At 50.1% G+C, this 12,428-nt stretch overlaps 3 protein-coding genes across 7 annotated transcripts in view; 1 reads left to right on the top strand and 2 right to left on the bottom strand.

Annotated features, from left to right (window-relative positions):
* Positions 1–3,574, bottom strand: part of LOC131212669 (acetylcholine receptor subunit beta-like 2) — a 19,896-nt gene extending 16,322 nt beyond the window's left edge. The window contains exons 1-6 of one of the 4 annotated variants that reach the window (XM_058206616.1): positions 3,331–3,523; positions 2,752–3,263; positions 2,559–2,691; positions 2,365–2,492; positions 2,092–2,267; positions 602–754 (exon numbers count right to left, since the gene is read on the bottom strand). In XM_058206616.1, the coding sequence (XP_058062599.1) occupies positions 602–754; positions 2,092–2,267; positions 2,365–2,492; positions 2,559–2,691; positions 2,752–3,263; positions 3,331–3,394 (1,166 nt within the window). In that variant the 5' untranslated portion in view covers positions 3,395–3,523. Of the gene's footprint in view, positions 1–601; positions 755–2,087; positions 2,268–2,364; positions 3,264–3,330 lie in introns of those variants that run through there. The other 3 variants (XM_058206617.1, XM_058206615.1, XM_058206619.1) reach the window with 3 other exon arrangements.
* Positions 2,873–12,428, top strand: LOC131212667 (asparagine--tRNA ligase, cytoplasmic). 2 transcript variants are annotated; one of them, XM_058206614.1, is made up of 3 exons: positions 2,873–2,902; positions 10,595–11,457; positions 11,520–12,428. In XM_058206614.1, exons 1-3 carry the CDS (start codon positions 2,873–2,875, stop codon positions 12,292–12,294), a joined length of 1,668 nt encoding a protein of 555 aa, XP_058062597.1. In that variant the 3' UTR covers positions 12,295–12,428. The 2 variants fall into 2 exon arrangements, with proteins under 2 accessions (XP_058062597.1, XP_058062596.1); XM_058206613.1 differs by lacking the exon at positions 2,873–2,902 and adding an exon at positions 10,216–10,352 and having other exon boundaries at positions 10,590–11,457.
* On the bottom strand, positions 4,162–9,817 carry LOC131212666 (importin-11). The gene is made up of 12 exons (XM_058206612.1): positions 9,607–9,817; positions 9,209–9,495; positions 8,272–9,146; positions 8,035–8,210; positions 7,773–7,961; positions 6,494–6,705; positions 6,160–6,430; positions 5,861–6,074; positions 5,556–5,793; positions 5,136–5,468; positions 4,893–5,067; positions 4,162–4,827 (listed from the first exon to the last, which is right to left on the bottom strand). The coding sequence occupies exons 2-12, from the start codon at positions 9,436–9,438 to the stop codon at positions 4,690–4,692; spliced, it is 3,051 nt and encodes a 1,016-aa protein (XP_058062595.1). The 5' UTR covers positions 9,439–9,495; positions 9,607–9,817; the 3' UTR covers positions 4,162–4,689.

Here is a 12,428-nt window from a genome sequence, read left to right as displayed (position 1 = left end):
GACATACACGATATCCTGTTCGCCATCCGGAACCGCCATGGGTCAATATCTTCATTGACAGAAAATAATTCAATTTTTAGGTCGCTGCCGACCGCAGGACGACTCTGGCTGCTCTGGGGTACGTTTGCTTTTTTATGAAAACATGGAAGTCAATTAATGATAACGACACCGACATGGCACCGTGACGGAGTGGATCGTGTAGCACTGATAATTCAATTTTATGTTGGCCCCTCTAGCCTAGCGTGTGCACGACAGGGAAAGTGAAAAGGACGTCCCGACGCTTTCATTACAGGACATTGCATCTAACGAGATCAAACATTAGAGAGGGACACATTTGATAACGTCTTCCCGAGGGCGATGGAATTGAATGGCGCACCGTTTCCAGTTCATCGACCACAGGTTGGCGATTGGGGTTCGGAAGGAAGGACGCAGATACGTCAGCCGTACCAACCGTTTTGCAGCCCAACGTGACAGCCAACCACTGTTTTGGCGATAACTGGGCGTCCGGAGCGGGCCGAAACTTTTACGACCCGGTCCGTCAACCATCAAAAACTCGTACTCCGTCGGCATCGGCCCGTCGGGCAACCGTTCAGCCGCTTACCTCATTTCGATTTCATTCGTGTAACCGTTGCTGGGCGTCGAATCGTCGTAATCCGGCAGCGTGTACTTGGCCCGGCGCATCATCAGAATCTTTGGCATAATCTCCAGGAACAGCCTCCGGACGAATGGTGACATTTTATGCGTTGATGTGCTCCTGGAACGGGAGATGGAGAATTGATGGTTATGACGGCTGGGGCGGGAGGGCGATCTTTCGTCGTCGCACGTCGCACAACCACAGACCCACGCTGCCTTATCGTTCGTCGGCTCGCGACCCAGCTCCGGCATGAAGACATTTCGGGCTCCACGAGTGCTGCACCTCACATTAACCCTTCTCAAATGAGCCCACTCTCCGATGGCTAGCATCCCCCCAGGTAATCGAAGGTCACTCACTGCCGCCACTTTGAAGGGAGCTCAAAGAAAGCACCAATACCGGAGGCATAATGTGGGCCCGCAGATTCGGGTCATTAAAAAGTTTACGCTCGTGCGCCCGGAGGTGGCGCAAAGACGATCCCCGTCCGGCGACAAGGGTGCGTCCTGTCCTGAAGCGCTCCTTGGCTCCCAAAAAACTGCAGAGTGAACGTGTCATTTATTCCTTCGCCATTACTTTGCGCAACGTCATCACTCGTCTAGGGTAACAAAAATGAGACGAAAATAAAAACACGCCTGGTAACAGGTGTTAATTACGTTGTCTGCTGACAGTGTGTAATGGTCCAGCCGGACGGTGCTGCGTCACGGGCGAGCGAACTGACGCGATTTGTGACAAACGACTGTCCGGCACTGTCCGTAATGGCGCCTGGCCACACGTGCGCTTTAATGTGCAGCCATAACGTTGGTAATGTCCAGACGCGGGATGCAAAATAAAAACTGGCCCATAAAGAGTACGGGTTTGTGGCCCCGCTTATAAAACTGGCCTGGACTGGACCGAAGTGACTCCGCTGGCCGACGGTGTCATACGTGATGAGCCCTAATTTCCGGCACTTCCTCTCCGAAAAGGCACACACGCAACGCGGGTGGTGTCCATAAACAGCATTAAGGTTTTATTGTTATGATTATGGTCTAAAATATTAATCGTATGATGCCCACTTTTTAGGAAGTAACGATGTGCCGCAGATGTGGAGTTAAAAATAATACAGTCCGTAACCCGAGGCAGCAGATAGCGGTACAGCAGTGGCAAACACTGAATCAAGAGTGTTACTTAGGGCCGGTTGTAAAAATACGGAATTGAATATTGTAATGGGATTCCGTGAAGCCTTGGCCTTACCAGAAGACGCCACGAAAAATATTATGCTGCTGCGCCGCTTCTTAAACCCACGAAAGGATATCAATGGATAGTTGCGGTAAGATGCCCGTAAAGTAGCTCTAGTCGACACTTGACTCCGAGGTGTCCGAGGGTCCCGGGGCCACATCACACATCAAAGGCACTGTTTTTCCAACAGTGACCATTATCTAGTTTTTGCAAGCACTCGAGCAACGCTTGAAGCGTCCACTCACCTGTACCAGACGTTCAGCACACAAACCGTCGTCCAAACCGACAGCGACACAAGGATCATCGTGAAGAGCAGATACTTCCCCAGAAGTGGCACCGCCAGTGACGTGGGAGGGATGATTTCGGCCAGCAGCAAAAAGAACACAGTCAACGACACCAGTATCGAGATGCAGAGCGTGACCTACGGATGAGATAGAACAGATTGGTGGTTGACATGGTTCATCTCTTGATGGCCTCCACTACAGCCGGATGAGCAACAAAAACAAAGGGGCCGTTACCTTCTCGCCCGAATCACTCGGCAGATAGAACACGAGCACGGTCAGGAACGTGATGCCGACGCATGGAATGATCAGATTGACCGTGTAGAAGAGCGTCTTGCGTCTCATCGTGAGCTTGAACGTGATGTCTGCAAAAGAAAAACATGTTCCCTGTTTCAGCACTGTCCCCGAATTCATTGCGGGTACCACCATACCTGAAAACGGTTCCGGACAACACGGATAGTATTCCTCGTTGCGGCTTGCAGGAACCTCCAGCATGTCCCACTCGACGGACAAATAAAACTCACTCAGATCGATGCCGATCTGTACCAGATTGCTGCCGGGAATCTGAAAGCAACGAACGTCCGGATGGTTAATCCTTCTACAGCGACGACCCCGGCGGCCTACCTGATCGAGGTGCCGCAGCTCAACCTGCGCACCGTTGTACGTCCACGAGCCAAACTTCATCAGGCAGGTCTGCTCGTCGTACGGAAAGTACTCGACGTTCATCTCGCAGGACGACTTGTAAATGGCCGGTGGCTCCCAGAACACTTCGCCCGTGTACTTCAGCGTGGCCTTCGTCATCAGCGTCACCTCGTAGTTTCCGTCCCAATTGTTGTACAGCACAATGTCCGGCAACCAGATCTGCTCCGATGGTACGTACAGCATCTCCACACCGCCATACTCTTCCGGGTCCCACTTGAGCTTGTAGTCGAACCACTTTTGCTTCACCCACAGGTTGGTCGTCATCACCTGGTTCCGGAGGCTCACCTCGATCAGCTGCGACAGCTTCAGCCCCAGCCAAACGGTCAGCGTTTCAGTGTTATTCACCACGGGCCGTATCAACCGATTGTAGTTGCTCAGCAAATCGTCGTACAACCGCTTGGCGTCGGGATTGGCTTCGATGTGTACGATGGAAGCTGCAATATAACACGAACCAAGCTTAGAATTGTGCACCCTACTTAGAACCGGATGTAGAAACCCCACGGTACCTACCCTGTGCCGAGCTTAGGGTGACAAAACACAGCAGAATCAGCTTCGCGTTCACCATCTTTAGATTGTTGCAAATTTCAGTTTCAGCTTCCCTCGGCTCCGAATTACTGCACTCCAGTGGCACCCAACGTAGAGCACTTTCACCACAATGGAAGTGCCTCGCCCATCTACGGATCTGCAAATTCTGTTGCCTGCGAGTGAGATGTGGAAAATGGTTGGATGCTGCACAGCGCACGGAACAGTCCTTCATCCGTTGTCAGTGTCCACCGAACCAAGAGAGCGAGAGGGAAAAATCGATAAGCGTTTCGGGCGGAGAGAGCACCACGGAATCGGTCTCTCAGCCGTTCCCAGGTGGCTTTCCGGTACGCATGCGTTTGTTTACAAAACAAAACCTCCCCACTGAGGGGTACGCACGACCACGTGTTTCCATTTATCAACACGTGCGCCGGCATGCATCGAGCACGGCGCGGCCGAATGGGTGAGTGAATCGTGCTGGCGAAAGTAAGGAAAGACACTTTGTGGCGAAACGACCCCAGTACGAGGTCCGGTTGTCCGGGGAACCACGTGTTACGTTAACGCACCGTAACCATACAGGATATTTTTTTCCTTTTGTGCCCTGGACAGAGTTCAATCCACCAGGGAAATGAATGAAGGCAGTCTTTTTTTTAAATGATTCCATGATTTTGATGATTCCATGATTTCCATGATGATTTAAATGATTTTCAATTATAGTGATTTTTCTAATGGTACGCGATCAGAACATACAAGAACATACAAGTGTATAATAAAATAAAACATAATAACAACAGTTTGCTAGTGGTTTATACAAATTCGTGGTAATATTTCTTTTATTATCATTCATCGGTACAACGAAAACGATGAATTACGCGATTAAAATGAGGGAGAAGCGTCCGGATAGCTTTCACGCCGGCTGCTGGAGCATTTAAACACAAAAAAGAATCCATTTAAATGTCGCAAACGAACATAAAACTAAAGTACGAACTACCACGATGCTCGGTGCATGGACATGCAATTTTTTAAATAACTGAATATTTAACGCAAACAGCCCAAGAACTCAACAAGGGAAAGTGGAAAAAGATCGGAGTGTAAAAAAAGCGCCCAAAATGTCCACACCGATTAATGGTCTGATGTTCAGTTCAGATTTTGTGTGTTAAACTAAAGCAGTAAAGCATAAAGTGTAAAGATAAAGTGTTCTCCGAAAAGAGAAGCTTTACAACGTCGCCTCGGGCCCCTCGCCCGTTTGGGTTCTTTTGTGATTTCTAGCTGCATTCACGGAAGAGTAGGGTTCACGGGACGCACGGGGCGTCTCCTTGCAGGCGAATTGAGTGTGCATTAGTGTGCTGCTGCCTCGGTTCGCACTTCGAGTCCGAGCATCACGAACTCGCTCATCTCCTTCAGAACTTGTGGATCGACCGTTGACATTAGCGTTTCGTATCGCTCCCCACCGACCACGTTTTTCATCACTACAAGCTGTAAGATAGAATGCGCAAAAGTGAATAACAAGACCCAAATGGAGACCCACCTGACCCACATACCTGATTCTGTAGATAGTCTTTCAGCACGATCATATGCGTCGGATCGCGCATGCAGATCGTTCGGCAGCGAGCAAAGTGGGCTGTTTCTTCTTGTACTGTGTCCGATTCGAAGAACACATACCCGAACATGGTGATGCTAACCTCATCCTCATTGTCATCGGTCAAGACTAGCGAACTGAAACATAGATAACAAAGACGAAAGTAAGCTGTCTGTGTTACACAGTTGTCCAGTCCGCGACGTACTCCGTCTTTGTGCCCGTCTGCTCGTCGTCGTTCATAATATCGTGCAGCGTTTGGGTGACGCTCGCTAGGATTCCCCCAAAGTTGTCAAAAATCACGTCGTTCGAAACACCGAGCAAACTGCACAATCCGAGGGCAAGCATCTTCTTCTCGTCCATCCGTGACACCAAATGCATCCCCTCAAGCCAGCGCGTCAGTATTCGTTCCAGTGCATCCGGGACGCCCATTTCCGCCAGCACGCAACTGAACGTAACCTGATCGTTGATCAGCACCCGCGATATGATCTGAAGGTACACCTGTAACACCTGCGGAAACTCCGCATGCTGGTAGTATTGGCTGGAAAGCAAAACGACAGGCCAGGTATGCAAACAACAAATGACTATCGAAAGGCTTCCGTAGGATTGGGCAAGCACGCAAACCTACCGGAATACTTCCACCAGATACGATCGCAGCAGTTCGATCGCGTACGTCGGTGCAGCGTGCAGCAGCGTGAGGAAAAAGCGATTAATCAACACGACGCCTTCGGTGCGTAGATCGGTCAGCAGGTATTGGCACACTTTAACAATCTCTTGTCCGTATCGCGGCAGAAAGGTTTCCGGGCTGAGGAAAACGTACGCCTGCACGATGGACAGGCACATGTGCATATTGCTTGAGGATTGTTCTGAAGAAAAGCAAATAGAAAAGATTACTCTTCACCTCGCTCGGGCGGATCCGATTTGAACACGTACGTATTAGAGGTATCAGATTTTCGCAGAGACTCAGCAACTCTTGGTTCATCGCGTGGCTATAATGCACAACCGCAACCCACAGCTCCAGGCCTTCGTCCAGCAGGTAGACGTGCGATGGATCGTTCACGTTCGTGCTCATCTCGATGATCTGATAGATGAAAGCCACGATCGATTCCGATGCGGGAATTTCGTACAAGGCTTTTATTATTTGCAACTGTCGAACAAGAAAGCGAACCGAGAACCGTTAATTTACACCAAACTAAAAACAAACCAAGCACGGAATCCTGTCATTCACTCACCAGCGTGGAGATGATGGCGCAGCGCAGCATATTATGCTCGCGACTTTCCTCCCACAGGAGCGGCAGATAGAGGACTAGATTCTTCACGTCAATCCTGATCGACACGGACATCTTCTCGATGATGAACGACATCACGTGCAGCACGTTCATCTTCGTTTCGCACTCGACGGCCCCCTTGAGCAGCGCAAACAGGAGCCCAATCGCCGGATCGAGAAACTCCACAAACTGCTCCCCCACAAACTCGAAGTCGTCCATAATGCTACACAACGTTCTTGAGTAGCGAAATAATGCGTATTTCATACCGGACCTATACACACGCTGCGGTTGAACTTACTTGGAAGCGGTTAAACGTACGGCCAGGTCCTCCGATGGGTGCAGCAGCTCGAGACACGCCTGATACACTTGTGGGCGCAGCGATCTCGAGAACCTAACGCCTGTCCATCGCCCGACAAGCCAGATGATACGCTTGCGGATTATCCGGAAGTTATGAGACTTAACTTTCAGCTCCACCAGCAACTGCTGGGTGAACCATTCGTCGAAGTTAATCTGCAAACGGAACGAGTGTCGGTTTAGTTTAGAGGTTAAAGGATAGAGAAAACAACCCCACGATGCCAGTGGCCAATATACCAGCTATCCTTTGCTAATGTACGCCAGCAAACGAGCACACCGTCCAGTTGAAAGCATATTCACGGATATTAGCACTTTGCTTACGCTAAAGCGGGGCACAAGTATTAAAAATATGCACTGCACGTTTGCACTTCCAACGATAGATGGTTACGATCCGACCAAGTTCGGTTCTGGACAGCAACTGCACCGAAATGCCGAGTAAGGTTCAAAAATCATTTACCACAACCAGCGCCGATCGGAACACCAAACAAGGCGTTAAGCGAATCGGGCCAATCGGACTGGTGTGAGCCCTATTTCGGGTATCGGTTCCCATGGGCTTGTGTTCGTACCGGACTACTGATTCATTTTATTTACCAAGAGTAAATAAGAGCACGCTCCCGACGGTTGAGCTTTTGTTTTCGTAGCTTCCATCCACGCTTCGATCCGTCTTCTTTTACCCAGCCTGGCGCTGGCTATACTCTTCGTAACGCACGATCTCTCGCTCTCGGGCGGAGGCATATTTGTACGGGGTAATCAAAGGTAGAAAGGGCTCGTCTTCTCCATCGCTGCTCGCTAGTTTCGGCAACTAGTATTTAGCTCTGTTGTACCCGTTTAATCTGGGTGTCGGTGATTCGAAGGTCAAAATTTCGGTTCACCCGCAGGTTAAGATTAAAAAACCAGGTCAACCCAACGTAACAGAAAACATTCTTAAGAGCCCTTTACCCTGGTAAAATATGGCCGAAGCAACCAATCGTTGTGTTCCCTATGTAACTTGACAAATAAATAAACCGTAAACACAAAAATATCATCACCGACGGAGGGACCGTTTGGTGTTAAAATCACTTTGCACTTTCTCAATCGTCGGCCTTAATTGAGAAGCGATTATGAACGAATGTTTAAAAATATTTACTTAACTGCACAGCGAACATTATCAGACGTCCGAAGCACATAAAACAAAAGATTATCACGAACATTACAGCTCGAATGCCCAGCACGGGCAAGATTACCTCATCGAAGAGACTGAACACCGCCAAACCCGTCGCATTGTAGATCGAATCCTTCATCAGCAGATCGTTCATATCGGTGTTTTCCGTGAGCGTGATTGACTGGGACTTCGATATATATTTCTGCAACTCTAGGATCAGCGTGCGGCTGAACTTCTGGAAGAGAATCATATAGAACGCCTCGGCACAAGACTGAGACCAGACCGTACCGCGAATGTTCAACCATTTACATCCGGAATCAAGCAACGCACAGCGATCCACTTACGCGCAGATTGTATTTCCACGAATCACCACCCTCATCGGAAGTGTATGCTTCCGGATCCGTGTCCCACTGTTCGAACTCGTCCGGCGTTAGCAGAAAGTAGTGCACGATTATTTTCTCGAATATGTAGCTCAAACGCTCCGGAGTAAAAAAGTCCAGCTTGGCGTTGTTGATGCGTTCTGAAACAAAGATAGCAACCCGGGTTAGGTCAGAAAGGATCGCCAAACGACCGATCGGTACCTTTCGCTTGATCGACGTAGCCCACATTTGGATATTGAGACAGAATGCCCTTCAGCAGGATCAGGCACTGGATGGCAAAATTTGGAAACGTGATCACATTATCCTCGAAGATCATGTTGGTGCCCTCGTGGAAAACGTAGTTGAAGCAAAACTCTAGCGCCGTCGATACAAAATCAACAAACGAAGCCGGATGCTGCTCGTAGAAAAGGTTCAGGAACTTCATGTGCTTTACAACAAACTTCTCCACCTTGACCGTCAGCTCCCGTCTCAATTCCATCATCTTTCCTTCGCCACCTCCACCCGATTCGCCACCGTTCGCCGTCTGTGGCTGCATCCGTTTCACGCGCAGGCGGCACTCCAGCAGATCCTTTAGGCGTTGGAATGTGACGCGTATCAACATCATGCTGCTTTGCGATTGATGAGGCGCGGAGAATCCGTAGATTGTCAGTTTCTTCAGTATTCGCAGCGAGATGGTCGCTTTCTCCAAGTTCGAGGCGCATACGTCGATGGCGCAGTGCTGCTCGCAGATGTTGGTGAAGAAAAGCTGCGTGAAGCCGTCCCACAGGTTCAGCACGAATTCGTATAGCGTCGAGGTAACAAGCTGAAACTGGTGACGATCGCGCGGCAACCGCTTCGAGTAAAGCACTTTCACTACGTGCAGCAGTACGAGCAGACCACGATACTGCACCAACGAGTCTTCGCTCTGAACCGCCTTCACGAGCGTTGGCACCAGTTCCTGCCAATCCGTCGGACCATCGAAACGTGTGATGTTACCAATCAGCACGGCGATCTGAACCGCAATCTGCTGGACCGGTTCGTTAAACTTCATTAGCAGTTGCTTTTTGATCTCCTCCTTTTCCTCCACCGCGATGCCACTGGATGATGGAACGGGATTGGGTTAAAAACGCGAAACGGTTCAAAGGTGATCCTCACTTACTTGGGAGCGTTCTTGCGCCAGTACTTGAGCACACCATTTTTGAAGTACAGTGACGCCATCCACCGAACATTAGCATCGAGCGTTTGATCGGAGAATATTTTCACCAGCGTAAGGTGGAAGCCCGGCTGGATTTCCCATTCCGCAAGCTTCTGCTCGGCCGGTTTCAGCATCCGTGCATCCTGACTGCAGGCGTACATGAGTGCCTCGTACACGGCCGATTCGGCAGACATTTTGTGCCCTGTTTCGCCCTCCGCTGTAAACTACGTTCGAAAATCGTTCGTCACTGGCTGCAAAGGAACCACAGAACATCCGAACCATCAGTTCAGGAAAGAATCTGGCAGCGGCACGGCAAAGCTCGCCCCGAACGGACGGTGAAGGTGCAGTTTTTTGCGTCGAACCTTTACTATATCAACATCTTCCACGAGCACGCACTCGGCACGGCCAACTTCGTTGCAACCGTATTGCACAACACGAACTCGATAGCTGGATGGGTGGTTACTCTGCTACTTTCCGCGAGCGAAATCTAATTACGAGGCACACCGCACGGAACGGCGCATGTAAAAGCTTTCCGAGGGGACCTATTTGCTGCTAATTTTCGCAACACACGCAACGATCGTCGGGTAGAGAGTAGACGGTAGGCGTGTATGGAAAAATAACACAGAAGAATGCGTCGTCCGGTTTTGACAGCAGCCCACTGTCAGGCGGCGAGACAGTCAACAATCAGCTGTTCCGGAGGGGAAAAAAGAACTTCGCCCGATGACGGACTTCCAAGTTCCATTTCTTCCGCAATCGCATTGAAAAAACCCCATAAATGACCTTAAATGATAAACACAAGGAATTATAACGCTTACAACCAACAAAGCAAAAGCGCTCTATCTCTAACATTCTACCTTTGGCATCATTTATCTCTAAAGAGTTGCTGTGTGGCACGTGAACTCAACAACCTTGCGGTATAAACCAATTGTGAAAAGCCCAAACGTCCCGAAGTTCCCTTAAACCACAACACGACAGCAAAAGCACGCAGTCAGTTTTAGCTTGCGAGGCAACATCGGCCACCGACTACTTTAAAGTGCCACATTTCATACGGCACCGGACAGAAAAGTGTTACAACTGTTCACCATAATCATGGAAAACCTAACTTTAAGTGAGTGTTCTGCGATTCAGCTAGTTTTTCTGTTTGATTCATTCGCAAAGCCGTCTTCAAAGTGCCCACGTTGAGGTTACGGCTTCCTTGTGCAATGCAAACATTTGACATTTTCTCCGCGAAGCGATAACTGCAAGTGCACACCTGAATGCTGATGCAATGCAGAGAATTGAACTACATCATTCCGCGGACCAATCTGATGTCATCGTTTCACGTTTTACAATCATTCTCTTGCAGGTGAGCTGTACACCTCGGAGAAGAGGGGCAGCGATGAGGCGGGCAAGGGTACGGCGGACGATCCGTTCAAAACGATCCTGCAGGCGATGAAGCACGCCGGCAAGGAACCGTTTCCGACGATCTACGTTGATGCGAAGGACGAGAAGGCTGCTTCACCGTACGAAGTGGCCTCCAAGACGCAGCTGAAGAAGATCCAAAAGTTTTGGGCTCGCGAGTGCTCCAAGGGCGATAAGCAGAAGCGTGAGGAGGAGGAAAAGGCTAAAAACCGAGAGCAGAATCTGGATGAAGCGAAAAAGGTCACTATTGCGGAGGACCCATCATGGTCAGCCGCAAAATCGATCAAGATCGTGCACGGTTCGGCTAACCGCAACGTGCGCGTTCGGCTGTACGGTTGGATCCACCGATTACGGCGCCAGGGTAAGGGGCTAATGTTTGTGACGCTTCGCGATGGCACCGGATTTCTGCAGTGCGTCCTCACGGACACACTTTGCCAGACGTACAACGCGCTCGTACTGTCGACGGAATCGTCGGTACAGCTGTTTGGCACACTCAAGGAAGTGCCAACCGGAAAGACGGCTCCCGGTGGCCATGAACTGCATGTCGATTACTGGGAGCTAATTGGATTAGCACCAGCCGGAGGCGCAGATGCAATCCTCAACGAGGAGGCTCATCCGGATGTGCAGCTTGACAACCGGCACATTATGATCCGCGGAGAGAACACTTCGAAGATCCTGAAGATGCGCGATGTTGTGATGCAAGCGTTCCGGGCGCATTACTTCGACCGTGGGTACACGGAGGTTACGCCACCGACGCTTGTGCAAACCCAGGTCGAAGGTGGTGCGACCCTCTTCAAGCTCGATTACTTTGGGTAAGAACAAAACACATGGCGTTAAGAAAACCCAGCTTACGATACCTTGTGTACGTTTTCAGCGAGGAAGCCTATCTCACGCAAAGCTCCCAGCTGTATCTCGAGACATGTATTCCCGCACTGGGGGATGTGTTTTGTGTGGCGCAAAGTTATCGTGCTGAACAGAGCCGCACCCGGCGCCATCTTGCCGAGTACAGCCACATCGAGGGCGAGTGTCCGTTCATCACGTTCGAAGAGCTGCTGGATCGGTTAGAGGATCTCGTCGTCGATGTTGTCGATCGGGTGTTGAAATCTCCGTGGGGCTATATGGTGCAAGAGTTGAATCCGGGCTTTGTGCCACCGAAACGGCCGTTCCGGCGAATGAACTACGCCGATGCGATCGTCTGGCTGAAGGAGAACAACGTCACCAAGGAGGACGGAAGCTTCTACGAGTTTGGCGAGGACATCCCGGAAGCGCCCGAACGCAAGATGACCGACACGATCAACGAACCGATTATGCTGTGCCGGTTTCCTGCGGAAATCAAATCATTCTACATGTCCAAGTGTGACGATGATCCGAGGCTAACCGAGAGTGTAGATGTACTGCTTCCGAACGTTGGCGAGATTGTCGGTGGCTCGATGAGGTCCCACAAGTACGACGAACTGATGGACGGTTATAAGCGAGAGGGGATCGACCCGAAGCCGTACTATTGGTACTTAGATCAGCGCGTGTATGGTACGCAGCCCCACGGAGGATACGGGCTGGGACTGGAGCGATTCCTGTGCTGGCTGCTCAACCGTTACCACATTCGTGAAGTGTGTTTGTATCCACGGTTTTTGGAACGCTGCAAGCCCTAAGGTGGAATCACGAAAGACAGCAAAAGATAAGGTTTTTGATTTAGCTATCCGCGCTAGATTCGTCATCGCATTTGCATTTTATTCTGCGCCTTCGTACGCTCCAAAGTATGAACAATAAATTAAAGCTATCAACT

This window comes from Anopheles bellator, chromosome 2 (genome assembly GCF_943735745.2).
Source record: "Anopheles bellator chromosome 2, idAnoBellAS_SP24_06.2, whole genome shotgun sequence".
In the NCBI taxonomy this organism is placed as follows: domain Eukaryota; kingdom Metazoa; phylum Arthropoda; class Insecta; order Diptera; family Culicidae; genus Anopheles; species Anopheles bellator.
The sequence above is the reverse complement of the archived record's forward strand: the minus strand, read 5'-3'. Positions and strand labels throughout refer to the sequence as shown.

What these genes read in the sequence shown, in the direction of transcription:
- LOC131212667 (XM_058206614.1), top strand. Translation starts at nt 2,873, where the DNA reads ATGGCCGGTGGCTCCCAGAACACTTCGCCC. An exon ending in GCTCCCAGAACACTTCGCCC is followed by an intron (nt 2,903 to 10,594) that starts GTGTACTTCAGC and finishes CTTGCAGGTGAG; the next exon opens with CTGTACACCTCGGAGAAGAG. An exon ending in TTCAAGCTCGATTACTTTGG is followed by an intron (nt 11,458 to 11,519) that starts GTAAGAACAAAA and finishes GTACGTTTTCAG; the next exon opens with CGAGGAAGCCTATCTCACGC.
- LOC131212666 (XM_058206612.1), bottom strand. Translation starts at nt 9,438, where the DNA reads ATGTCTGCCGAATCGGCCGTGTACGAGGCACTCATGTACGCCTGCAGT. An exon ending in TGGCGCAAGAACGCTCCCAA is followed by an intron (nt 9,147 to 9,208) that starts GTAAGTGAGGAT and finishes TCCATCATCCAG; the next exon opens with TGGCATCGCGGTGGAGGAAA. An exon ending in AAATCTGATACCTCTAATAC is followed by an intron (nt 5,794 to 5,860) that starts GTACGTGTTCAA and finishes GCTTTTCTTCAG; the next exon opens with AACAATCCTCAAGCAATATG.